The following is a 23,318-nucleotide window of genomic DNA, read 5'->3' as shown; positions in this document are numbered from 1 at the left end:
CAGACCACCTTTTCAGTGTCTTCCAGTACCTTCAGGATAAAATCGAAATTCCTTAACCTGGTTTTCAAAGCTCTTCGTTATTTGACTATTGTGTCATTGTTCATGACCCTAAACTTGAAATGTGAAGAAGGATGCCCTTTAGGGCACTGGCACCACATCCATGGCATGACTTTTAAGACCGATAGGTATGATCCTTTAGTTTTCATGGTGGTTTTCTTTAGGCTTTGCTGAAAGCAAGGAGGAGCATTGAGTAAATCTTCACAACTACTTATTCAGGGCCTGGATTCTAAGGGTTTTGATTTTTGCATTTCTTTCTGGCAGGGGTTTTCAAGGATGATTTGAGACATTGTCAAGGGTTTTTTCTGATGGGTGTCAGAATCCAATCATTGAGAAATACTCCAGCATACAGTTTAGTGCTTGTGCTTGGAAACTGCTTTGAAAAGGCCTAAGGAAAAGAGTGTTTCTTTGAATAACAAGGAAACATTCACTTACTACTTGCTGGTTATGGTGCAGTCCTCACTGCCACCCCCATTAGACTGATAAAATTAAAACGATTTACCATACAAAATATTAGTGAGGATGTGGAGGGGTTAACTCTTCATCATTATTGGTGAGAATGTGAAATGGTACAAGCACTTTGGAAAACAGTTTCAACGTTTCTTTAAAAATTAAAGATCTATCTACCATATCTTTATCTGAAAGGGAGGTCATATGCCTGAAGCAGAGTAGGCTGGTCTGATCCCATAGTAACACTTGTTTTGGATCTTGTGCATTTGCTTTGTTGTGAGTCGCATGTGTATCTTGCACCCTGAAAGCATGCTTGTACTGATTTCATGCTTGGGACTAGCCACAGTCCCAGCTAGTTACTCAGACTGACTTGGAATCCTAAGAGGAAACCAGCTCTGGGCAACCTTTGTTTCACTCATTTGCTATTCAGGGCTGAGTGGAGTTAACCACAGCCACCATTTACTGAGTATGCACACACATATTATTTCCATTTCACCTCATAGCCATTCTGAGGTTCAGCTCCTTCCTAACTTTAGTGCCTCCATAGCTCCTTGGCAAAGTGCTTTTATTCATCCTTGTGGACAAAGGATGTGCTTTGCCTCAGATTCCTTATTTCCACAAAGCCAAGTGTTCTCTTGTGCTGTCCACTTTACCTCGCTTTTCTTTTCCAGCCTCTGTTCCCCTCTTTTTGAATGTTTGATACTTAAATATTTATTGTGTGCTGGGCACTGCTCTGCTCAGCACTTTCAGTCTGCTAGCTAATTATTGATTATTACAAGGTTATGACATAGTTGGTATTTCACCCTTGGTGCCAGTGAGAAAACAGGGCTCAGCTAGGCTAAGCAAGTTTCCCAGAGCACACAGCCATATACAGGCAGCATAAGAGCCAGGGTTTCATGCAAGATTTTTCACTCACAAACATCCTAAATGTCTGACGTTCCAGGGGTAACATAGAAGAGAAGCTGCATGGGCTAGAATTTTGCCTATGGAAGTTTCTCAGATAGGCAGGCTCATGTTATTCCAGATTTCTGTGGTAGGGCATGAAATGATCTATCATACCTATATAGCATTGGAACGGTGGGAATTCTTCTAATAAACTGTAATAAATGTAATATGGAAGGAGTATGGTGTGGGCTCCTTAGTTGTGTTGAAGGTATTTCCTGGATGAACATGGGCAGTTGTATGCAAAAATTAATAGCAGCTATGACTGGGGTCCCAGGTAACACAGTTTCCCCTAGATGGCAAAGAACAGGAGTTTAGTCTTCAGACAGTTATTCTGTAGCTGCCTCTGATGGGCCCTGGCTAGCCAGTTCTCTGTATTGGATGCATATCTGTTCATTATACTCTAAATGTAGTTCTGGAATGCCTTGATCCTTGTTCAGTGATCCTACCTTCGTGGATCTGGTTGGGTGGCTGTGGGAGAGAAGGGAAGTCCCTTTGGTTGAGAACAAAACTACAAAGTCATAAGGGTTCCTTTTTTTTCCTTCCTAGTACTAAGCATGCTCCATAATCCGCTGGGAAATGTCTTGGGGAAACCCCCCTTGAGCTTCCTGCCTCTCGACCCCCTTGGGTCTGATTTGGTGGACAAATTTCCAGCACCATCAGTTAGAGGACCCCGCCTGGACACCCGGCCCATCTTGGACTCCCGTTCTAGCAGCCCCTCTGACTCAGACACCAGTGGCTTCAGCTCTGGATCGGATCATCTCTCAGATTTGATTGTATGTAACTTGTTTGTTGGGAGGCTTACCGCATGCATGTAGGGGGAAGGAGGGTACAATGTCTGGAGTTTGAGGTTGGGGGTGCGTGTCTACTAGAATGCAGACTGGGAGTGAAGTGATGGTAGTAATGGGGTATCTGTAGAGCATCGTGGGCATCTGTAGAGCTTTTTATTCTCAGCACAATCAAGGATTCTTTTATACCACCGAGCAATAAACTTCAGGACCTGCACTAAGGATTGTTTTTACTAGTTACTCTAAGAGCTGTTGGAAAACAGTTAATCTCAAAAGAAAATATGGAGGTACTGGCAGTGTTCTGTTTTTTTGACTTACATGGGTGTTTCCTTTAACCTTTAAATGGTATCATTTTATGTACTTTTATGTATAACATCTCAGAATTTTTAAGTGATACTTGAAAAAAATCACATGGTTAGCAAGTAGCACAGCTCGGCTTGTAATACAGGTCTGACTCGAGCTCCTATATTCTTTACACTGACCCCCACCGACTCTCAATCTGAGGCCATGATGAATCTATGAAATATTGCCTCAGTTAATTGATGCATCTTATGTTCTTTATCTTCACCTAAGACATGTGCGGTATCTGTTTCATGTGCCGTATCTATGCTACGTGGAGTTGTTAGCAAGTGGATTAGAATGGGTGGAAATACAGGTAGTAGAAGCAATATTTGGTTTCTCTACTATCAAATCCCCCAAGCTAAATGTTAATGAATAGAGTGGCTTGTTTTCCCACACTCTCCTTTTCCTTACCCAGGACCATAAACGGTTGTTGTAGTTACAGTTTCCCATTCATACCATGACCTTTTAGGGCCCACCCTGCTGCCTCCTGTCAGCAGATTGTAGAACATGAAAGCTGGCATTGGTGTTCCCACTGGCTATTTGGTTTGTTTGTTCTGGGTATTTCCAAAAGGGTAACCACAAGTAGGTTTTTCTTCTTCTCTGGGCTACAGCTTACTCCACTGTAAAATGGGGTCAGATAAGGTGCTTCTAATTCTCTTTGTTACTTTAGGGGTTCAATCTTGGAAATTTGCCTCATAACTAACTTTAATATTTTGGGATTTTGTTTAAAGAACTTTCTCAGGCACTCCTCCCACCCAGAAGGATAAATGGGGAAGGGATAAGGACAAACAACTCACAGAAGAAGAAATAGAACCAGTGTATGAACTTACAGAAAATATTCTATTGACCAATTATTTTAGATTTTTTTATAATGGGATAATCAGTTTTTCTCATTTAAATTAACAGAATTTAAAGCCTCGATACAAGCTTGTAGTGAAACTTGTATTCCTATACATTTTTGGTGAAACACGGAGCCCTCCCTACTTAGAAAACATTTTGGCATTCTACTTCTAGGAGTCTGATCAAGGAAAAAACAGAATATGAAGAGGCTATGCCTTAAAATTTTTATTTCCAATCCCCCAAACTTGGAAAGTATCTAAAATACTTTCCACCAGTGCAGGTGTGGGTCAGTGAAATGTAGCTTGTTCCCAAAATAGAATATCATAAATTTATTTAAAATGGTTATGAAGACTGCCTGGCAATATGAAAAAAAAAAAACGTTGAATTGGGGAGAGAAGGAGAATTTGTTTAAATTATAGTCAAAGTTCAACTAATCTTTAAATGACATAGGAAGGCCACGTATATGAAATATCTAAAATAGGCAAATTCATAGAGACAGAAAGTAGAGGTTACCAGGAACTGGGGAGAGGGAGGGATGGGAAGTAATGCTTTTAATGGGTACAGAGTTTCTATTAGGGATGATGGAAAAGTTTTAGAATTAAATAGTGGTGATGGCTATACAGCATTGTGAATATTAATAATGCCACTGAATTATACACTTAAAGATGGTTATTAAAATGACAAATTTGTTATGTGTATATATATATATATATATATATATATAATATATATATAACCACTATAATGTTTTAAAAATGCATAGGAAGAAAGTCTAAAAGGAAATATATCAATATTAAATGTGTGCTAGGAATTTTTCATATCTTCTGTAGTGTGATTATTACTTTTATAACAAAACTGTCCTTTAAAAAGCTGTATCTTCCTTTTTCCTCCCCTAGTCAAGCCTTCGCATTTCCCCTCCTCTGCCCTTCCTGTCTCTGACAGGGGGAGGTCCCAGAGACCCTTTAAAGATGGGGGTTGGGTCCCGAATGGACCAAGAGCAAGCTGCTCTTGCTGCAGTCACTCCCTCCCCAACCAGTGCATCAAAGAGATGGCCAGGAGCTTCTTTGTGGCCATCTTGGGACCTTCTTGATGCTCCTAAAGATCCCTTCAGCATAGAGAGAGAAGCCAGGCTGCACCGGCAAGCTGCAGGTGAGTGTGGCTGTGGGCAAGCATGGGGCCTAAGGCCTCATACTGGGAGCAGAGAGAAAGTGACCTTAGTTTACACACTGATGAACCATCCAGAGGAGTAGTTGGTTGCATGGTGAGGTCTCCATATCTGCAAAGAATGATCTGTTCTGTGGGAAAGTGCTAATGAGGACAAACTCAGGAACTACTTTGCGAGGAGAGGCAGATAATCTGTCATACAGGGATGTGCCCATAAAGGGTTGAATCACCCCTCATTTGTGCTCTTCCATGGAGATTGGCTGTGTGCTGCTGTTGCTGTAACTTTTGATTGTTTTGCAAGTAAGTGTCCTCAAAAGAAACACTGGGGTTGATACCCAGAATTTTATCTATTTCCCTACTTTCTAATTCAAAGACATGTGAGACACAATCCATATAGGAATGTTCTTCCCCAAGGCTGTCTAGACTGGAAAACTCAGGGATGCACTGGGATTTGTGTGATCCATTTGTCAGCCTCTAAGGTAAGGGATGTCCCCAAGTGTCCTGGTGTCTAATGAACCCTTAAGGTTCAGTCATTGAATCTGTTTTTCATTTTAAACCAGTACTTGGAAGTAAATAAGTTCTGTAAGTTACTGCCTTCTCATGCATCAGGGAGACCTTCACCCCTATTCTGAGGTTCTCAAGTTGATGGCTGTGATGACTAAGTGAATGTTCAGTTTCTCCAGTCCGTTTGTTCCCTTCGGTTTCAGTATGTCTGCTTTCTATTGACAGAGTTGGATTTGATTGCATTCTCCCTTAATAGTGCAGCGGCCCTGTTCACCTAATGGCTTTGGCAGCCCATCTTTGTTTTTGCTCTAGAGCCATTGTTTTCTTAAGAAATGACATTTCCATGGTCTTGGTTGGGGCCATTATATCGACTTCTGTTTTTGTTTGCAAAATACTGTTGACAGTGCCTAGTTTCTTGCTGTAGCAACACAATGGGCCTATCACTTTTAGGGAACAGCCTTCCAGATCCTCATCCTGAATGAAAATGATGGCTCATTTCACTGTACTGAAGGAAGACGGTAAAAGGGCAGGAACCAGCCAGTCCCCACTAAGGTCATTTTCTGATCTGGAAAGGCACAGACTGAGGGAGGACAGTATTAAAGACTGATGGAAGGCTGAGTGGGTCACTAAGAACAGAGGGGCCTTAGAAGTTGTCTGCGGCAAGCCAAACTGAAGATAGTTCCTACTCTGTACAGCAAGAAGGCATTTAGAATTTGTTTCTTAAAGTAATGTTTGAGTCAGAGAAACTTCATAGTGGGTTTGGGCAAACTTGTGTTTGTCATTAATTTAGGAAGCTGAGGGGTTGGGGAGCAAACCTGTTATCTTACAAAGTTGGCATCAAGGAAGACCCAGTGTCTTGTCTGGGTGCTGTAAGGACAGCTCTGGCAGTGATGGGCCATGGTTCTGAGTTGGGGAAAGTTGTGACATACTTGTATTGTTGGGTTGCTAGTGATGGTTTTTATTGTCAGTGTCCTAACTTCAGTGTCAGAGCCAAGACAGAAAGAGTAGAATGTTCTTCATCAGACAGTCAGGGAGAAGGCCAATATAAACTGAAAAGCCTTGTAGGATGTTATAAACAAAATTGCTTTGGTTACTTTCAAGTAATTATAAATTTACATTAATTACTATTGTAAGCAATAGCGAGATAAAATTGCTTTGTGGTTAGCATGTTGTTTATATGATAGTGTTTGAAAATAGCTTGGGGTGTGATGATTTTTGTTTCCCTAATCATCTGGTTTGATATTCCTCTCAGTTTCAGTGGGGACAGAATTAGTGAAGTAGGATTATCATACTTGGCTGACTAGACTGACGAGAACGTAAGGTTTCTTGTCTTTCAGAATAGTCGTGGATGTTATCCCAGGCAGCTGGGTTAGGATTGTGGCCCGTCTCGTTCTTCCTGAATAGGTTTACCTCAGAGAATAGTTCTTTGTTAATTATCGGACCCCTCTTTCTTTCTTTTTCTCCCAAAGCTGTGAATGAAGCCACCTGTACCTGGAGCGGCCAACTTCCTCCCCGGAACTACAAGAACCCTATCTACTCTTGCAAGGTGTTCCTAGGAGGTGTGCCCTGGGATATTACGGAAGGTGAGCTTCCTCTGAGACCTCCTGCTTCAAAGATTGATGCGGAGCATGTCTTTCAGGAGTGTGAAACTTGGACCCTAGGCCAGGAGCTGAACTTCTGCCTGATCACAGGGTATTACACAGAGCAGCTCAGGAGAGGGTTGCATTTCATAGACTCCATAGTGCTTCTGGTCTGATGCTTACACTTGTTTCCTGAGACCAAGGGTCAATTCTCAGTTGTTTGTCAAGGAGGATGAACCTGGAGGTACAAACACTGGTGATCCTTTGCTTGTGCCTTTCCTGAGGAGGATGGTGCCTCAGCCTCTGCCATTCTTTTCTGTCTCTTTGTAGCTGGATTGGTTAACACCTTCCGTGTTTTTGGCTCTTTGAGTGTGGAGTGGCCTGGTAAGGATGGCAAGCACCCCCGGTGTCCTCCCAAAGGTAATATGCCTAAAGGTAATAAAGACATGGTAGGAGCTTTTTTTTCCCCTCCATTGTACGTAATCACACTGAGGGATGCTGGGATATCACAGCTGCATGCTGGTAACATGGTATCGGCACTCCAGAGCACGGACCTTTTAACTGTCAGCACTTTCTCTTCAACCTAGCACATTCCCCTGTTTCTTTTGAGCTAATATTCCATCTGTTCAAACTTAACACTGCAGTGGGAACTGCCTCTAAAACCCCTTCCCAGTATGCCTCCCTCCAAACCTAAACCCTGTCAGCTCCTTTCCTCTCAAACTGAGGTATTTAGAAAGCTTTCCTTTGTCTGCCTTTCCTGCCTAGTTAAGTTGTTGCCGACCTGATTCTGAGATCCCTTTGGGGTTGGCAGGAATGAGAACCAAGCATCTGATTCCTCACTGGTCTGAAATGAGATCCCTTCCCTGTAGAAAGGAGCAGGTGCTATTTTCATTCTGCCCCATCTTAATTGAAAATGTTTGCATGAACTGAATCAGTGGTATAACTGGACTCTTAAAGCAATACCTCTGTATCCTGGCAAACTGGCCGTAGACCTCCCATCCCTCCTGCCCCTAGGAAAGCCTGGCTCTCCTGACCTGAACATGGCTCTGTTCTGGGATACAGAGCTGTGTGGTAATAGTGGGATCTTCTGTCCCAGCTTGCCAGTTCCTTCCCTTACTAGGGTGAGGAATGGTACACTTCTTCCTCCATTGGTTTGATCCTCTGGCTTCCTTTTGACAAAACTTTTCAGGATTAGGACAAAAACGTATCTCATATATGAGGCCTCCTCTCTCGAGGAAGCTCTCTGCTGCAAAGCCAAGGCTGAGGTGTAATCACAGGAGAGGATGTTAATGTGATTTTTCCTCTCATTGGGAATAGGGTATGTGTATCTGGTCTTTGAACTAGAGAAGTCTGTCCGGGCCTTGCTTCAGGCTTGCTCTCATGATCCACTGAGCCCAGATGGCCTGAGCGAGTATTATTTCAAGATGTCCAGCCGAAGGATGCGGTGCAAGGAGGTGAGTTAGCACTGTGTCCTTTCTGTGTCAGGGTAATTGGCATATGACGCACTGGATTTTCTTGGGATTGGGTACACAGGCTTTGGATAAGGAGTATTCCTGCCAAGGTAAGAAGGCTGCTCTTCTTGCCCCACAATAAATACAGACAAAACCCAATCAATTGCATCAAAAAAAAACAAACCAAGCTTTGGGCTCCAATGGTATGTGTGTGTGCATGTTCACTCCTTTCCATGGAGATCAAACTGTGTCCCAGCTTTTATGCTACTCTTCTTCTTCTAGCCAATGCTTCTGCCCAAACTTCTTGTCTTAGAGATAAAATTGAAAGCAGCAACTTTTTCTACTTGGACTTAACTGATAAATAATACAGTTATTTTTCCCTACTCCTGCCCTCTTGCCTTGTCTTCTGACTTCTCAGTCTGTGGTGAGTGAATTCCCCTTTAGCCCACACCCACCCATGGATCACTTCACTCTCATACAGGGCTTTATTAGTTACATAGTTTTCTCCATATGATTTTCTCAACATATACCTTTTCTAGTGTCAGCCTTGTGTACCCTTGGCATCTTGGGTCTCTCACCTGGGGGCCTCATTGTAGATTCCTGGGCCTTATCCCAGATTTACTGAATCAGTCTGATGGATCTCAGAAATCTCCACTTTTACCAAGCTTCCCAAATGTTCTCAGGGATAGTGTTTTTGAAACCATTTGTCAAAGAAAGTTTTGAATTCAGGAATCAGTCTTGTGTTTTTAAAAATCTGATTCCAGAGGGCATCATTTTTATGGCATTGGACCAGATATTTAACATCTCTGAAACTTCATTTCCTCATCTATAAAATGGGGAATTAAAATGCTTATTAACATTGGGATATTCATACCGGATTTAAAATAACCCATGTAACAAAGCTGGCTCTTTGTTTTATAGATGTTTCCTGGTGTTAGTTCACATTCTGTCTTAGTGAAGGGTAAGTTAATCTTCTGGCTATCCATGGTGATCCACGGCTTCCCTACCTTTTCTCCTCTCTCACCACGTGGAACGATGGTTAATATCCCACCTTACGTTCTAGGACTTATTTGTTGTGCTCCTCCTTCCCTGTCTCCCGCTTTCACCGTGAGAGACTACCACACCCTAGCCCCCCTCACCTTCTCAGGTCTCTCCTGAAACCTTCTGTCTCCCATTCCCTCCTGATCACCGTGCAGTGATTTCATCTCTTTCTCTGATATATTGACTGTAGTTGTCTTGGTTCTTATACTTTTCTGACTCTGTTTCCTTTGTCTCACCCACCACCACCACCACTAACATAGCCAATACTTGACTTCCTTCTCTCTTCTTTCCCCTCTCAGATAAATTATTTGTTTTTGTGGTGCTGATCTTCCCTTCAGACCCAGACTTGGCTTTCTAGCCTCATATGCTACCTGAGACCCACCTTCCAGTGGGGCCTTTGGGATGTCCTGTCATCCCAAACTCTTCTATATGAAAATGGGCTTTTCATCTTCCAGTAGAATTGGCTCCTCCTGGTAACTTCTGCCAGGCCCTCTCATCCCAATGTCATCTAGGCCTAGAACTCATCAGTCCTGATTTTTGTTTACCCACCATGCCCAGGAAGTCTGAATTCTGCAAACACCTCTGTTGCTGTCTCCTTGGTTTTGGTCTGTTCTGTGCCCAGTGCCACCAGCCTTGTCCATGCCTTAATCACCTGTCCTCTGAAATACTGCTTTTGCCTTTTTGCTGGTTACTGCTTCATCTCTTCCTCCTTTAAGACTTTTTTTTTTTTTTTTGGTATCTTCACAGGCTACTCTTCTAAAACATCTCATCATCTGTTAACTCAGTTCATTGTGGAGTTTCCAGCCTGCTATACTCGATTTTTCTCTAGGCTCAGGGAATTCAGAGGCAAGGGACATGGTCAACACTTGCCCTAGTGTTACTCTGAAAGATCTCAGTGATTACCTGTGTACCACTTTCCACCTTTCATCTTTTCATTTATTTCCCACTGCTCCTGGCACAAGCCCTCTAATGCCTTGATTGGGCTAGTAACCATCTCATACAAATACCATAAGCATCCTATGTCTTTCCAACTCTTATCCTTTGATTCCTCAATGAATCCTTCCTTTCCTGAACACTCCAGATCATGTTCTCTACTCACCATTGTTCATGGCTCTTTGTTGGAACCACATTTAGAGGTTGTGATAGAGTGCTAGTCTCCAGTTTGGTACTTCTTTGCTTGGTCTACAGGGTAAGTGAGTGCTCTTCTACTACTTACTCCAACCATTCTGGACACACTGACTCTCAGTAAAATTCAGCTCACACTGGGTTGAGGTGAGAGAGCTTATTGGATGCCTGTGTCCCTGAGACTGGGTGGTAATTTCTTATCCACTGTGTGGTTAGTATCTCTCCAAAGCATGGGCTTAGCCATTCAAGAGACTCTCTCTTTGTGGCTTTCTGCTAGGAATGATGCACCTTTGGGTGTTCTTGTAGGTGCAGGTGATTCCCTGGGTCTTGGCTGACAGCAACTTTGTTCGGAGCCCATCTCAGAGGCTTGACCCTAGCAGGACCGTGTTTGTTGGTGCTCTCCATGGCATGCTCAATGCCGAGGCCCTGGCAGCCATCTTGAACGACCTGTTTGGTGGAGTAGTGTATGCTGGGATTGACACAGATAAGCACAAGTATCCCATTGGTAAGTGTTCCACTTCTGTGTGAAAAAGCTTGGTGGCCCCTGGGATGCAGACCGGATTGCGATACTTCCCCATGGGAGTAGAGAGAGAGGCCTGACCCAGGTCTGCAGATCAGCATACGCCAGATGCCTAGCATCTTATCCTAATCAAGTCATCAGCAATGGCTCTCCCTCCCTATCTCCCAAGCAAAAAGTGAAAAGTAAAATTAAAATAGAAAGTGATGATAGGAGATTATAGGAAGCAATAAATAAGAATAAGGCAGGAACTTTGGTTGCAAACTGAGTTCACAAAAAAACAGTTTGGGACAGATAACAGGTAGTTAATTCATTAAAAGGCCAAGACTTTTTTGAATGTACTTGGTTTCTTTTTATTTAAAAAGTTCTTGAAAAACTCTGGCCTTGTCTAGCTTCGGAAACCAGGTCAGACTAGAGGAGGACTCTGAGTGGCTCAAGTGACAGTATCGTTAAGGCCCATGCTGTTCCAGCTTTGAAGAGTCCATGAGCCTAACCACTGGGTTTTGATCAGCCCGTCTTCCTGACTTGGACCTCTGTATGGACTCAGAGAAAGGAGGTCAATTCCTCAGTTGTGGGAATATTATTTTTAATCTCAGTGATAGAATTTAGAGGTAAAGCAGAGTCTGAGCTTTCTGATCAAGACACAGTTAATCCACCTTCCCAAATGCTTACTCTTCCCACCCTCACTGAACCTGGTCAGGAAGAAGCACTGTGTGCTCATCGGTGCTGCACTGCAGATTGAGAACGGGGACTAAAGAGCCTGCAGGGATGGAGGTGGCACTTGGCAGGATGGGCCTGCTTCCTGCTCCTCTGTTAGGTCTGTAGAGAACCTCCAGTCCGGGAAGAGTTTTGAGATGTTCTGTCTGTGTTTCTACTCTGAACCTCTCTGAACCTCTGAACCCTTTTAACCTTACCTGTGCGTCTGCCTATACTAGATGGTCCCTTCTCTCCCCATTTTGATCAGCAAATCCTTCCCTGGTTCTTGAATGATTTACGCCAAGATGGTCTATACCTGTATTGTCTATTACGGTAACTACCAGCTAAATGTGGCTATTGAGCACTTGAAATGTGGCTAGAGCCATGTGTTGAGATGATAATTTGGATAAATTGGGTTAAATAAAATATATTATTAAAATTAACTTTACCTGTTTCTTTTTACTTCAATGTGACTACTAGAAAATTTTAAATTACATAAGTAGCTCATATTTCTGTTGGACTGCACTGGTCTAGAAACTGGGTTTCCTGAGTGTTGCCTAGTGGCATTTGGGAGAATTTGGCTAGAAGCTAAGCTTGTATCTGTCATTCCTAGGATCTGGTCGTGTGACTTTCAATAACCAACGTAGTTACCTGAAAGCAGTCAGCGCAGCTTTTGTGGAGATCAAAACCACCAAGTTCACCAAGAAGGTGAGTGGGCTGGTCTGTGTTCTTGTTCTGGAGCATTTAAAAGGGTTCGGAGCCAGTTACTACACAGGACATGCCTGAGACTGAATTTGTGCTTGTGCTGGGTGTACTTAGGAAAGTGAGCCAAACTGCTGAGAATTCACATGAGGGCAGGGTGTGGAAGTGGCCTGGTCTCAATCTACTCAGGAGGAAGGGATCTGGCACTGTTGCACCTCCTCAGAGTATCTGGTGTCTTCCCTTACTGTGGGTGTTACTTGTTTGGTAATGCTAGGTAGCCTGGCTTCCCATTCTCTAACCCTTACCTACATAAGCCCTCTGAGGTCTTAACCTGTAGCTAACTGATAGAGAGCTGGGGTACAAATTGCTGACAATACCAGACAGTGATAGGTTGTGCCCACATCCCAGAAGTGGCCACCTTGGCTCTGTGTGATGTGTGTGTTTGTCCTCTAGGATCCTTGTCTATACCCTCTTTCCATAATTCTAAGCCTCCTTTAAAACAGGCGAACATTTTGCATTCCTGTGTGTGGCCCAATAACGTGCACCACCTCCCTTCTAGTCCATCTTGCCTCCTAATAAGATCTACCCCCTTGTTCTCCTGTTTTACTTTTGTGTAGGTTCAGATTGACCCCTACCTAGAAGATTCTCTGTGTCATATCTGCAGTTCTCAACCTGGTCCTTTCTTCTGTCGAGATCAGGTGGGTACTCCCAGGTACTTGAAATATCTGTGAAGTCCTCACCCTCAATTAAAAATCGTCATGCCAACTTCATCACATTGAGTTTTGGAGTTCTGAAATACTCCTTGTTGTATGAGTGAGTATAGAGGGAGCAGCAGTAATGTTTGCTGATGGTCAGAACAGGGGCACCCCATAGATACCTTGGCCCATAAGTCTCAGGAAAGTATGTTGAATTGAGTCTTGACACTTGGGCCTTCCTCTTGCCTGGGATGTTGCTATGCAGTATGCAACTATTGCTGAATAGGTGGTTTTGTAGAGGACAGAAGCCTGGGTGGGTCTGCTCAGCAGTACTTACGAACCAGGCACTGCTGCTCTAATTCTGAAGCCTGTTAGATGGATTTTTCTCAACCCTAGGAATCCTCTGAACTGGATTGCTTTGATATTTGCGCCTGGGCTGAAACCACAGTTGTTAGAAACAGGCAGAAAGTAGTGTGGCAGCTTTCTGTTGAATGTTTCTGGGTGATAGAGCATGGATCTGGGTGTTGGGCGGTGCTTCTCAAAATTTACTTTTATACACATCACCTGAGAATCTTGTTTAAGTGTAGATTCTGATTTGGTGGGTCTGTTGTAAGTCCTGAGATTCTGCATTTCTGGTAAGTTCTCAAGTGATACTAGTGTTGGTCTGTACCACCCTTTCACAGTGAAGCATTAGGGGAAGTTAGGACACTAGCAGTTCATCCATGCTTAGTTTTGTTTGTTTTTTGCAGTGGTGCTGTCGCTGTAAGAGGTTTGGGGTCTCTGTAGACAGATAGTAGTTAAACTGAGGCTCCAAGGTGAGGGTTTGAAGTTTGGGTTGTTGGGTAAAGTCTGACCAGTATCCTCTCTAATCAGCCTCTTCCAGCAGACATTGTCTTTTATGTGTTAGTATCTTTCACAGATGATCCCCATTTTCAGATTATTACTGAAGTTAGCAGCTTGCCTGAGGTTACACAGCTAGGAAAAGGTGGGACTGAGATTGAGTCATTTCTCCTTACTTAGTCTGAAGAGGAAGGTATGTTGTTCAGTATTAGAATCTGTAGTCAGATTCTTTAAAAGTTCTTCCATGTTAGCAGCTCTGTAATGCAGCTGTTCTGTAGGAGGTGAGAAGAGAGGCCAGGGGAGGGGGATAGAGAGCAGATGTAACAGTAATAGGGGATGAAGGATGCTGGCACAGTCTGTATACAGTAGCAGCTCAATGTGTCTGATAAAGTAGGGGCAGCCATAGAAACAGCTGGTAGATTTGACATGGTTGGTTTGCCCTCTGTGTTAGAGGCAAAAGGGCTCCCAGAGACCATCCATTTTAATCTGACAGAGACAGCGGGGAGTCCCCCACTCCCTCTCAAACAGAGCAAGTAGCTCATGCAACAGCCCTTCTGGCTGATGCTGACATGGTATGGTATCTTCCCCCTTTTTTCCTCACAACCCAGGTCTGCTTCAAGTACTTCTGCCGGAGCTGCTGGCACTGGCGGCACAGCATGGAGGGCCTGCGCCACCACAGCCCACTGATGCGGAACCAGAAGAATCGAGATTCCAGCTAGGGGAGCCGGCCCTGCCCAGTGGCCTGTGACGCCCAAGGCTGGCAGGTCAGGCAGCGGCCTGCACTACTCTGCCACTGGCGGCCAGGGAGCTGGCTTCCCGAGGACAAGGGAAAATCGTAGTCACCTTTGCACTTGCTGAATCTGTCTTTGTTTCTGCACTAATTAATGCACAATGAGTTTTGTCGGGTTTTGTTTTCAGGGGGTGTGCCAGGGCAAGGACTCTCTGGCTTACCCTTCAAGCGACTCTGCAGTTTTCCCAGATTTTAGTTCCTCATTTTGCCAATGAAAAGCAAAAAAAAGAACTCCGTGTCCAGAAGGTGTTGACACGAATGCCTACATTTAGGTTTATTTATTAAAAGCGCTTTTTTACATTCCTTGCAATACTGATGGTGATGATGCGCAGGTCTCATTGGTTTCATTCTTGCAGTTGCCATACAGTGCCTTTCCATTTATTTAACCCCCACCTGAACGGCATAAACTGAGTGTTCAGCTGGTGTTTTTTACTGTAAACAAGGAGACTTTGCTCTTCATTTAAACCAAAATCATATTTCATATTTTACGCTCGAGGGTTTTTACCGGTTCCTTTTTACACTCCTTAAAACAGTTTTTAAGTCGTTTGGAACAAGAGATTTTTTTCTTTCCTGGCAGCTTTTAACATAGCAAATTTGTGTCTGGGGGACTGCTGGTCACTGTTTCTCACAGTTGTAAATCAAGGTATTTGCAACCAAGAAAAAAAAAAGGATTTTCTTTTGAATTAGAAACTGGACCGGATAAACAATGTTTGAGCGGCTGCTGTATATAGTTTTAAATGGTTTATTGCACCTTCTTAAGTTGCACTTATGTGTGGGGGGGGAGGGTTGATAGAAATTTTTAATCACAAAGTCACAGGACTTTTTTCTTTTTTGTAACTGAGCTAAAAGGGCTGCTTTTTGGTGGGGACAGATGAAGGCTCACAGGAGCCCTTTCTCTTAGAGAGGGCAAGTACCCTTCCCTTACTTCTTTCATTTGAGAAATGTATGAACAAGAGTTGCAGTCGACTGAAATGCTACTGGAATTTGAAAACTTGACTTTTTTCTTCCTTCCTTCCTTTTTTTTTAAATTAAAAAAAAAACAAACAAACTACTTGCCCCTCTTGGGAAGCTGTGTGCCAAAGAACCAGTGTCATAAACCCCCTCCCACCTCTCTCCTGCTGAGCTGACGTTGCATTGTTGCATATCCCAGCTACTCTGTGGGTTTTGTGAAGCTGTGTGTGAAGTCTCTACCTCATTGTAGTATATGCAGGCAAGACTGCACTCTCCTACAGATGTGTGGAGTAAGCTGTGGTGTAGTTTTTTTGGCACATAATAAACACGTTGCAGCAGAGTTCTGATTTTGTCTCTGTGTCGGGTTGGGTGGGGGTGGCGGTGGCGGTGGCAATAAGTGAGGGTAATAAGATTCCAGATTAAGAATGTTTGCTTGGCTTTTCTGGGGTGAGATTCTAGCCCTAAGTATGATGGGGCCATGTGGGAGACCTCTCCCTGTGAGTACTTCTTGGTCATTTCCATGGTCAAATGCACTTTGGAGATACCTTTCCAGTGGGTCCACACAGAACAAAACAGCCTCATTTCTATGTATTAGCCCTCAACCCACTTAAAGTGATTGTCTGCATTTCTGCTGTGCTGTCTTTTCTTTCAACTAAACACCATCAATTGTTGCCTCTCCAGAACTGAAAATCTATTCATGAGATTCGCTGCACCTGACTTGCAGATCCTCACTTTTTTACCTTTGTTCATACGTTCTCCCCACTAGGAATGACTGCCTTCATCTTCTAACATTGGGGTACCCCTAGCCCAAGTGTAAAAAGCCCTCCCACAAGCGTTTTGAAGCTCTTTTCGCAGCCTCCCCACTCAACCTGGAGATGTAGAGTCATAACTGCTCAGGCTTCAGCAGGAGCAGCCTGTTTTCATCTTCTGTAAGCCCTGGGTTGATTCTCTTGCTTGGGAGGCTTCTCATCCTCTCAAAATCACCTATGCTGACCGAGCTCCTTTCCAAGAGGGAGCAGTTTATCTTTTGATATTCTTCAGAAAGCCCAATCATGTGGACTCTTTCTTACTGGCTCCCAGGATTTGTAAGAGTCTGCTGCTGATTTTTTTCAGGTAGGGTGGACCTGATGGACTAATCCAGTGGCTGGACTGATCCTTGGGGACACTCCAGTATAATCTGAGGTGGAGGAAATCCTGCATACTGATGCATCCTTTCTCTGTTCTGGGTTCAAGAGCTCGCTATTGTGGAGAGTCCTCTTCAGCCAAGGATGAGAGGCATGATCATTCACTTGGGGTCTGGCAGCAGCTTAATCTGAAGTTTGTTGGTAAAATAAGCTGCAACACTCAGAGGAGAGCCTGATCCTCTATTCTACACTGTAGAAAAAGGCACCTCTTCTCCCATCCCTCTTTTCAGGGAGAGGGCTTTCTATCTTTCAGCCTTCCATCCACAGTCAATTGGAAGAATCTGGCTGGACTGGCTGACGTGACCAGGTGGTGAGTTGAGGGATGAAGTATGGCCCTGGGCCCATAACTCTCATCCAGCCTTGCCAGCTCAGCTTTTCATTCTGGTAGAACCCTAAGACTCCCTTCACCCCAGGAACAGAGTTGGAAGAAGTGGGCAGGGCCCTCCCTGAAGCACTAGGGGCAGCTTGCACTGGTTTCAGAAGGGCCTGATTTGAGGGTGGCTCTGGCAGGAACCTCATGGAGAAGCTGTACATGAAGAAAGTGCCCTCCTTTGTTGGGAGCCCTAAGGGTGAACTGTGTCTTTCATTTGTTCACTTGAATATTTGAGTGTCTGCTGTGCCCTAGACACTAGCGATTAGCTAAACAAAAGAGGAACCCTTAGTCTCATGGAACTCGTGCCCAGCTGGGAAAATTAAGAAGCCACCTGAGGAGTACTGAGCAATATTTGAGCCTTGTAAAGGGAATGGTGGAGCTATGGTGGTGCTTTATATAAGTTGGAGGGAAGCCTCCTTGATAGGGTGACGTTTGAGCAAAGACTCGTAACGAATGCGATGAGTCTCTCCCAGTCACACTCGTATCAGCGCCAGGATAGATGGGACAAATCTCTGACCCACGAACTGGGTGGGGTCCTCACCTTTAGAGGGGCGCCCTACTTACTCGACTTTGCACGGGGCCGGATCGCCTTCCCTTCCCCGCACTGTGCATTAGAGATGCACCCCTCCCAGCCTAGAGCACATGAATTCGACGTCGGCGCATGCAGCGATAGGGCGAGGGAAGCCAGTCGAAGGCACGCGGGGAGGTGGGGGCGCAGCCCGGCGCCGAAGTCGAGAAGCCGCGAGGCCAAACCCACACAGGGCGCGCTGCTCGCCGCCGACGTTTCCGCCCCGCTCCGCCAGGGGCCGCTGTGGGCGCTCTCGTGTTGGCTGCGCATGTCCCAGGCGAGGCGGAAGCGGCTTTCTGGCCTGTGCTTTATAGGCATCTCTTGTGCTTCCTGTTTCCTCTTTTACCAGTGATCCGGCAACATGGTAGGTATTTTTGCTCGAAGCCGCCATCCCCACAATCGTCCTCCATCCTCAGCTTTCCATGGCCTTCAGCCGTCCAAAAGAGCCCTGGGCCCTGCAGGCGCGGGGCCCTATCGGTCTAGAGTCTCAAGGGGCCGCTGGCTTCCGCCATGACCCCCGCGCTCCCGGCACTTGCCTGCCACTCTGCTCTCCTCTCCCACCCCAGTTCCAGCTCCCGGACCTCACTCCCGCTGGGACGTGAAGCCTCACTCTTACCAGGAGGGGGATCCGGCTCGCGAGTGACCCTGTCTTCTCCACCCGCAGGGCCGCGTTCGCACCAAAACCGTGAAAAAAGCGGCCAGGGTCATCATTGAGAAGTACTACACGCGCCTGGGCAACGACTTCCACACGAACAAGCGCGTTTCCGAGGAGATCGCTATTATTCCCAGCAAAAAGCTCCGTAACAAGATAGCAGGGTGAGTTGAGTCGGCCTCCAACCCTATAAGGTTGGGGGGATCGGCCGTCCGTCCAGCAACTCGGGTAGGAACTTTGTGCTGTGGTGGTTTTCTTTATCGCGAGTTTGCCTGATGCCCTAAGAAAGAGCGCTGGAGTTTTGTGTTTGCAGGGGTTTTTGTTGCATTTATCCTAAATTCGTGTTAGGTTGTTTGGTGGTGATACATGGAGGAAGTTACCCGTTGCTTTAAAGCCTGATTGCTTTAAGCGTGGCTTTCATAATTGTTCTCCACTGTTGGCTGTAGGATTTGGACAAGATACCATTGCTCAAAAAATTTTGTAAACTTGTAATTTTGTAAATTATGGAAACTTGAACTCGACGACGGTAAAGGCTGAGAAGGGGGTAGGAATTGATGATCTTGAAGGAGAATTTGAGTAGAGGGTGTGAGAGAAATCAAACAGACAGACTTAAACCTCATTAGGTAAGCCGTAGGAACCGAGAGATTCATATCTATGTATAGGTTCAGAGTTGAGAAGCTCCTAGGATGGTGATCCTTCTCACTATGGGAAGGAACTAAAGCTGTCGTTTAGATTTAGATGTTCTGGGAACCAGTGGGGGTTGGATAGGTGTTCTCATTGCTCTCCTTGGGCATTTGTAGCTATGTCACACATCTGATGAAGCGGATTCAGAGAGGTCCTGTGAGAGGTATCTCCATCAAGCTGCAGGAAGAGGAGAGAGAAAGGAGAGATAATTATGTTCCTGAGGTAAGCTTTCTGGGTCTTTCCCTGGGCCTTTGGCTCATCCTGAAATGTAAAAACAGGTTCCTGAGAACCCCTTAAAGTATCTCACTTCCCACGAAACCTCAGCTGAATCTGAAAAATAGTCTTTTGTCTGCACATCCCTTAACCAGCTGTAGGTGCTCATAATCTGTCTACCTGTATGTTCCTACATTAGCTACATTAGTCTCTCTTCTGTCTTGTTAGGACCATTTCAGTCCAATTCATTTTTCATGTGAGATCCCCTAATGAGTGTTTGATGGCTACTGGCTTCTAACATGGTGTTCCTGAGGTATGGACCTGGTCTTGAGGTTTTCTGAATACTGATTAGGTAACGATGAGGGCATACAAAGAAAGATAAAACGAGAAGTACAGGTCCTTGAGGTCTGTATTGTACTGCTTGCTCACTTACGGAGTCTATCCTGCTCCCCCCATACCCCCGCTCCCTTTTTTGTCTGCCCATTTGAGAATGGGAGAAGCAGAAGGGGAAGTGAGAGCTCTGATTGATTATTGTGGGCCTTGTTCCTTTTAGGTTTCAGCCCTAGATCAGGAGATCATTGAAGTAGATCCTGACACTAAGGAAATGCTGAAGCTCTTGGTAAGTGTTTGCCAGATTCCTGAAGTAGGACTTCCCTGCATTTTCTGTAGTAATAGCTAATACTGAGTCCTTAGTTTGTGTCAGACATTCTTTTGAGCACTTACGTATAATTTTCTCAATACTCTGTGAGTGTGTCTTGTTACTTACATTGTACAGGTGAGAAAAAAATAACTATAGGTAATACAGCTTGTAAATGGTAGTATTGAGAATCCCATACTAGTTTTAACCACTAAACTATAGACTTCCTCCAGAATAAGTGTGGCTGTTTACTGAAAGTTGTGTACAATATTGTTCTTCCTATGATTATAAGCTTTAATTTCCAAATCCAGTGGCCTCTTCTGTGCTTTCCAGGACACCCTTCTCTCTTGGTTTCATCCATTTTCTTCTCAGTTCTGTCTGGCTCATATTTGCCCCATGGGTTCTAACCTGGTTCTCCTTCCACCTGCTTTCCCTCAGGGCCTTCACTTCCTTTGCCTGGATGTTTACCACTCAGAAAGCTGCCTTCTTCCGCCTCTGCCCTCTAGTTGTGGTCTCATTTCCAAATGCTTACTAGGCACTACTTAGGTAGTTCACAAGTATTACCTTTAATATACTGTGAGTAGCATGGGCTTCACAGTCCAGCAGCCTGTTGATTTTAAGCAACTTCAATTTTCCTTTTTTATGGCCATAGGAAATGTATAAGACATTCAAAAGATAATAAAGAGTAAAATGAACTTTCATGTACCCTGCCACCCATCTTCAGAAAAACATTTCCAACACAGCTAAACCCGCTGTGGATCATTTCCTCTTGAGTGCAGTTTTTAATTTTGATTGTAAAGAGGCTTAAGTGTGACAAAGTTCCAGATATATAGTGAGCCCTTACACTCTTGCCCTGATCTTTCCCTCCCACACTATGCCTGTTGCCTGGTACACATGGAACCATTTGCAAACATAGATTGGATTAGTAGTGCCTCTTAACTGAGACGGGGTCCTTAGAATGTTTCTGCACATAACAGTTTGGTTCCTGGAAAGGAATTGGCACTCTCTGCCCTAGGATAGTAGTTCTCAGAACAACAGATTTTGCCCCCGCCCTGCAGGAGACATTGGCAATGGCTGGAGACATTTTTGGTTGTCACAGCTGGCAGTGTGCTACGGGCATCTAGTGGGTAGAGGCCAGGGATGCTGCTATACATCCTACAGTGCACAGGACAGCCCCCCACAAAGAATTATCCAGCATAAGATACCAGTAACACCACTGAGAAACCGTGCTTAAGTGATCTGAAGGGGATGGGGAAAACAATAGCATGATCATGGAGCACCAAACTGCCTGAGAGACAGGGGTAAGGGGCTTTCCAAGCAGACTGGCCATGCAAATGAGAAGTGTGTGAATGTGCACTGAGGATACAGAACGCAGTTCAGGGTCAGTGAAAGTGGCCCCTAAATTGCACATTGAGTGAGTCATGGATGGTGTAAGCTGGATACCATGTGGTCATGTTTATGTTGCAGAACACTCTTGGAAAGTGGAGGCATTGCCTCTAGTGCTGACTATAGGAGGCAGGGGTCCTTCAGATCTAAACAAGATGCCACTAAAGATACTGCTCTGGGGAAGGGAGGGAGAACAGATCTTCAGTGTCCAGAGAAGGTTCTCAGTTGGGTTGATGCCAGGTCTACCCCTCCCCCCAACATGGCCTCAAGCTGGTGGGGTCTGGGGCTCTGACTGCTGATGCCACCAGGAACTGCACACACTGAACCCACTTTGTTGTTATTCCAGGACTTTGGCAGCCTCTCCAACCTGCAGGTTACTCAGCCCACAGTTGGAATGAATTTCAAAACACCACGTGGAGCCGTTTGAATCTTTCTGCTATGCTGTAATATTTTCAATAAACCTGAGGACATCAACCTTGCCTCTTGTCATCTGTGGCGTTGACTGGGTGTAGCTAAGTGCAGAAGTTCTCAGGGGGTCACTTCTACACCTACTGCCTCCCCTGGTAGTTTCCTGGAATCTGAGGGTGCCAACCTGCATGGTCTGTGGGGAGTGGAAATCTCTGGAGTCTTCTGAAGGGAGCCAGCTCTGTCCTGCTGGGACCTCAGGAAGAAGCCAGATTACCTTACTCACCCTATGTGCCCTGGATCTGCTCCCAGCCTCTCCTGGTGCACAGTTGGGTTTCCTGGAGTCTACCCATATCATGGGGGCAGCATGTATCTCAGACAGTTAGGTTTTCTGTAGGGGAGATGGGACAGGCTGTGTTTTATGTCTGTATAGTGCTGAGCCCTGTGGCTGGAGCATAGGAGATCCAACAAAGTATTAATGTGAATCAATGTGATTATGGAATGGGGGGGGAATACAAGGATGTTTCAGTCTATACAGAGCGACAGCTGGAATGCACTGGGTGCTTATCGCTAAAATCACCATTCATGCAGCTGCATAAAGGTCTGGGCTTGGAGCACTAGGATCTGTACTGAGGCTGTGGGACCAACTTGGGTAGAGACTAGGGTCGGTGCTAGGCTCGTGCCTCTGGGCATGAAATGTTGGTCTTCATCAGTGCTGTGGGAGAAGGAGCTGTTGAGTTGCAGCATATTGCATGCACGCTGTCTTTCTGCATGGTCCAGCTGCGTCTCGGGTGTGTCTTTACCAAGGTCACATGGCAAGGAAGTGGCAGAGCTGGAACTTGAACCCAGGTCAGATTGTCTCCTAAGATGCCCTCCACTGATCCTTGCACACCTGCTGTTATATACAAACATTTTAAAATGTATTTTGTAACTTAATTTTTTTTTTACATGGTGGCAACTTAGATATACAACACAAAATTTCCCATTTAAGCCACTTTCATGTTTACAATTCAGTGATATTAATGCATTCTCTATATTGTGCTACCAACACCACCATCCATTATCAAAACTTTCATCACTCCAAATCGAAACTACCCAACAAGCAATAACTCCACACTGTCAACTCCTCCAGCCCCTGGTAACCTGTAATCTAATCTATATATTTGCTTATTTTAGGTATTTCATATAAGTAAAATCATACAATATCTGTATTTTTGTATTTGGCTTACTTCACTCAACATGACATCTTCAAGTTTCATTCCTGTAGTAGCATGAGCACGTCATTCTTTTATGGCAGGATAATATCCCATTGGGTGTATATACCACATTTTGTTTATCCTTTCATCTGTTGATGGACGTTTGGGTTACTTCCACCTTTTGGCTATTCGAATAATGCTGCTGTGGATATGGATGCACTAATATCTGAGTCCCTGCTTTCAATTCTTGGGGGCATATACCAAGAAGTAGAATTACTAGATTTTGTAACTTAATTTTGATGTAATTTCAAACTTAAAAAAAAAAAAATTCGAAAATAGTATAGTTAACTCCCACTCTTCACCCAGATTTACCAATTGTTCACATTTTGCCCCAGTCACTTTACATGTTCTCCCTCTCCCTACCTCCTTCCCTTCCCCTCTGTATATACAAACACACACTTCTATTCTGAACTACTTGAGCTGAAGTTGGAGACATGCACCCTTTTACTCCTAGATGATTCAGTGTCTCTCCTAAGATCAAGGAC

At 44.6% G+C, this 23,318-nt stretch overlaps 2 protein-coding genes across 13 annotated transcripts in view; both read left to right on the top strand.

The window, feature by feature from the left end:
- CPEB1 (cytoplasmic polyadenylation element binding protein 1) overlaps positions 1-15,815 on the top strand; it is a 112,495-nt gene extending 96,680 nt beyond the window's left edge. For 10 of the 12 annotated variants that reach the window (XM_037833151.1, XM_037833150.1, XM_037833162.1 and 7 more), the window contains 9 exons: positions 1,999-2,225; positions 4,316-4,568; positions 6,557-6,670; positions 6,998-7,102; positions 7,985-8,121; positions 10,591-10,789; positions 12,111-12,205; positions 12,817-12,897; positions 14,343-15,815. In XM_037833151.1, the coding sequence (XP_037689079.1) occupies positions 1,999-2,225; positions 4,316-4,568; positions 6,557-6,670; positions 6,998-7,102; positions 7,985-8,121; positions 10,591-10,789; positions 12,111-12,205; positions 12,817-12,897; positions 14,343-14,453 (1,322 nt within the window). In that variant the 3' untranslated portion in view covers positions 14,454-15,815. The remainder of the gene's footprint in view (positions 1-1,998; positions 2,226-4,315; positions 4,569-6,556; positions 6,671-6,997; positions 7,103-7,984; positions 8,122-10,590; positions 10,790-12,110; positions 12,206-12,816; positions 12,898-14,342) is intronic. The other 2 variants (XM_037833153.1, XM_037833152.1) reach the window with 1 other exon arrangement.
- A 2,066-nt stretch (positions 15,816-17,881) lies between these two features.
- RPS17 (ribosomal protein S17) lies at positions 17,882-21,646 on the top strand. Its single transcript, XM_037835349.1, has 5 exons — positions 17,882-17,964; positions 18,265-18,416; positions 19,053-19,158; positions 19,703-19,768; positions 21,519-21,646. Exons 1-5 carry the CDS (start codon positions 17,962-17,964, stop codon positions 21,597-21,599), a joined length of 408 nt encoding a protein of 135 aa, XP_037691277.1. The 5' UTR covers positions 17,882-17,961; the 3' UTR covers positions 21,600-21,646.
- Positions 21,647-23,318: the final 1,672 nt, after the last annotated feature.

Source organism: Choloepus didactylus, chromosome 4 (assembly GCF_015220235.1).
Source record: "Choloepus didactylus isolate mChoDid1 chromosome 4, mChoDid1.pri, whole genome shotgun sequence".
NCBI lineage: Eukaryota > Metazoa > Chordata > Mammalia > Pilosa > Megalonychidae > Choloepus > Choloepus didactylus.
Note: the sequence above shows the minus strand (reverse complement) of the source record. Positions and strands in the feature narration are given on the sequence as shown.

What these genes read in the sequence shown, in the direction of transcription:
- RPS17 (XM_037835349.1), top strand. An exon ending in CTCCGTAACAAGATAGCAGG is followed by an intron (nt 18,417 to 19,052) that starts GTGAGTTGAGTC and finishes GGGCATTTGTAG; the next exon opens with CTATGTCACACATCTGATGA. An exon ending in GAGATAATTATGTTCCTGAG is followed by an intron (nt 19,159 to 19,702) that starts GTAAGCTTTCTG and finishes TGTTCCTTTTAG; the next exon opens with GTTTCAGCCCTAGATCAGGA.